General features: G+C 48.8%; 1 protein-coding gene across 1 annotated transcript in view; it reads left to right on the top strand.

Annotated features, from left to right (window-relative positions):
• The window catches only part of LOC143299736 (urocanate hydratase-like), a 32,499-nt gene that overhangs the window by 2,748 nt on the left and 27,251 nt on the right, over positions 1 to 2,500 (top strand). The window contains 1 exon segment of the mRNA XM_076613119.1: positions 1,535 to 1,665. Coding sequence (XP_076469234.1) covers positions 1,535 to 1,665 — 131 coding nt within the window.

Genomic DNA, 2,500 nt, shown 5'->3' with positions numbered 1-2,500 from the left:
TCCATTCGCTGTGTGACTGACAGAGAGAACGTCCACGCCTTGTTGTGATCACTATTCACCGATCTCTCCTTTGTCAATTTCATTCCCACTTTAGTCAAGTTTCCTCGGATTCTCTGCTGCCTTTCAGACTTTCCCGTTCCAGAAACGTAGGCAATTATGGATCAATATTTCTCCGACGATTTTCTCTTAATTTCAAAGTTAATAATTTATCGAATATACTGTCAGTCTCAGAGCAGACGACAAAATTAATGAAGACGAAACGAAGGAAAAGTAACTGTAAAAGCTTCATTGATGTTTAGGTAAGATGTACTCTCCCTTCGACAAACTTTCTGGTGATGCGTGATTTGGGTTTGTCAAACATATAATCAAAATGAAATTGTCACAGACTTGTGCCAGTGCTACATGATGGCCATTTTGCAAGCTGTACGCCGACCATCCAGTGCGTGATCATTTTTTATCAGTGCACGTGACTGTGATCTGCATCGCCTTGCAGATTATCTGTGAGGGTGGTCTGCCGGGTATAGCCTTTATACGATGCGATAAGAGCACACCAGAATTTCCCACTTGGAACGCCATAGGGACAGCCACTAGAGGATCTCTCCTCTCTCCAGACAGCCAGGACTCCCCTGTAGAATGCTAGATGGGCCGGCTTCCACCCGGACAGACATCCAGAACTCACTCACCCCAACGAACCACGAAACCTTCACCAAACCAAGACCCCAGGCCTAACAACCTGACCTTGACTGAGGGCTTCAGCCAATAGGTCGTTAAAACTCAGCTCTGCTGATTAGAGTACTTGTTAGTTATTCATTCAGTATTTGTTTAATCAGATCAATGAACTTTCCGTACCTTTTGTCGTGGACGGTTAGCTGAGAGGCGTGACATAGACTGCTTTTATCTGATCGACCCATTGTTTCTGTATGATAAGTATACGTGTCAAAGTATTCCTATGATATGCCAGTGTGTCTCACTGGGAGCTACTTTCGAAAAAGAAAAAGGAATCCGAATGCATGTGTGTGTGTGTATGTGTCTGTGTGTGCGTATGTGCGCGCCTATGTACTTGTGCCTATGTGTGTGTTTTCATGTGTGTGTGTATGTCTGTGCTTGTGTGTGTGTGTGTGTGTGTGTGCGCGCGCGCGCATGTGTGTGTGTATGCGTGTGTGTATGCGTGTTCGTGCGTGTGCCCGGTGTATATGTATGTAAGTTTGTATGTATTTGCATGTGTGTGTGGTGTGTGTGTCTGTGTTTGTGTGTATGTACATGTGTGTGTGTGTGTGTGCGTGTGTGTGCGCGTTTGTGCGCATATGTGTGTGTGTGTGTGTCTGTGTCTGTGTGCGCGCGCGCGCGTGTGTGTCAGTCGCTGTGTGTGCGTGTGCACGTGTGTGCGCGTGTGTTTATATATTTGCGTGTGTTTCTATGCCGCGTGCATGTGTGTGTGTATGTGCGCGCGCGCGCCTGCGTGTGTATCTATGTGCGCTTGTGTGCGTGCGTGCGTGCGCGCGCGCGTGTGTGTGTGTGTGTGTGTGTTTGACAGCTGGCCCTGCAGAACGCCCTGCGCTACTTCCCCCCGGAGGTGCACGCCGCCCTGGCCCCAGAGTTTGCCCAGGAGCTGCGCTCTGCCGGACACATCTACATGTACCGCTTCCGCCCCTTGCTGGAGATGAGGTCCCTCACCGCCCCCCTTTTACCTCCGTGTCTTGTCTTGTCTGTGTGTCTGTGTGTGTGTCTGTGTGGCTGTCTGTGTGCTGGTCTGACTGGCTGGCTGGCTGTGTCTGTCTGTCTGTCTATCTCATGTCTGTCTGTTTGTGTCTCTGTCTGTCTGTCTGTCTTCTCTCTTTCTGCCTCTCTCTCTCTTTGTCACTCTCCACCCTCTGTCTACCTCTCCCTTTCTCTCTCTCTCTATTTTTTCTCCCTCTCTCTCCCCCTGTCCCTCCTCTCTCTCTCTCTCTCCCCATCTATCCACCCCGTCCCCTCTCCCCCTACCTCTCTCTCTCTATATAGTCTCTCTTCCTCTCACTCTCCACCCTCTCTCTTTCTCTCTCCCTCTCCTAACCTCCCCCCCCTCTCTCCCCCTCTCTCTATCCCTCTCTTTTTCTCTCCGTATCTCTCTCCCTCTCTCTCTTTCTATCTGTATATATAATCACCCCCTCTCTCTTTCTCCCCCTCCCTCTCCCTTTCTCTCTCTCTCTCTGAGTGAATGAGTTTGTGTGTGTGTGTGTGTGTGTGTGTGTGTGTGTGTGTGTGTGTGTGTGTGTGTGTGTGTGTGTGTGTGTGTGTGTGTGTGTGTGTGACCCTCTCCCCCCTTTTTCAGTATCTCATACTCCGAGTCTGTGCTTGTCTGTCTGTCTGTCTGTATGTCTGCCGAGCACAGAAATAGTTACCATCTTAAAGAAATCAATCTGAAGTTAAAGGTAAAAGAAAGATGAAAGAATTGCCAAACAGAATTGAGTGCCAATGTCCGTTAAAGCATCCGATTATCTCTGTTTGTTGTACAAAAAGT

The sequence above is a fragment of the Babylonia areolata genome, chromosome 25, assembly GCF_041734735.1.
Source record: "Babylonia areolata isolate BAREFJ2019XMU chromosome 25, ASM4173473v1, whole genome shotgun sequence".
In the NCBI taxonomy this organism is placed as follows: Eukaryota; Metazoa; Mollusca; class Gastropoda; order Neogastropoda; family Buccinidae; genus Babylonia; species Babylonia areolata.
The sequence above is the reverse complement of the archived record's forward strand: the minus strand, read 5'-3'. Positions and strand labels throughout refer to the sequence as shown.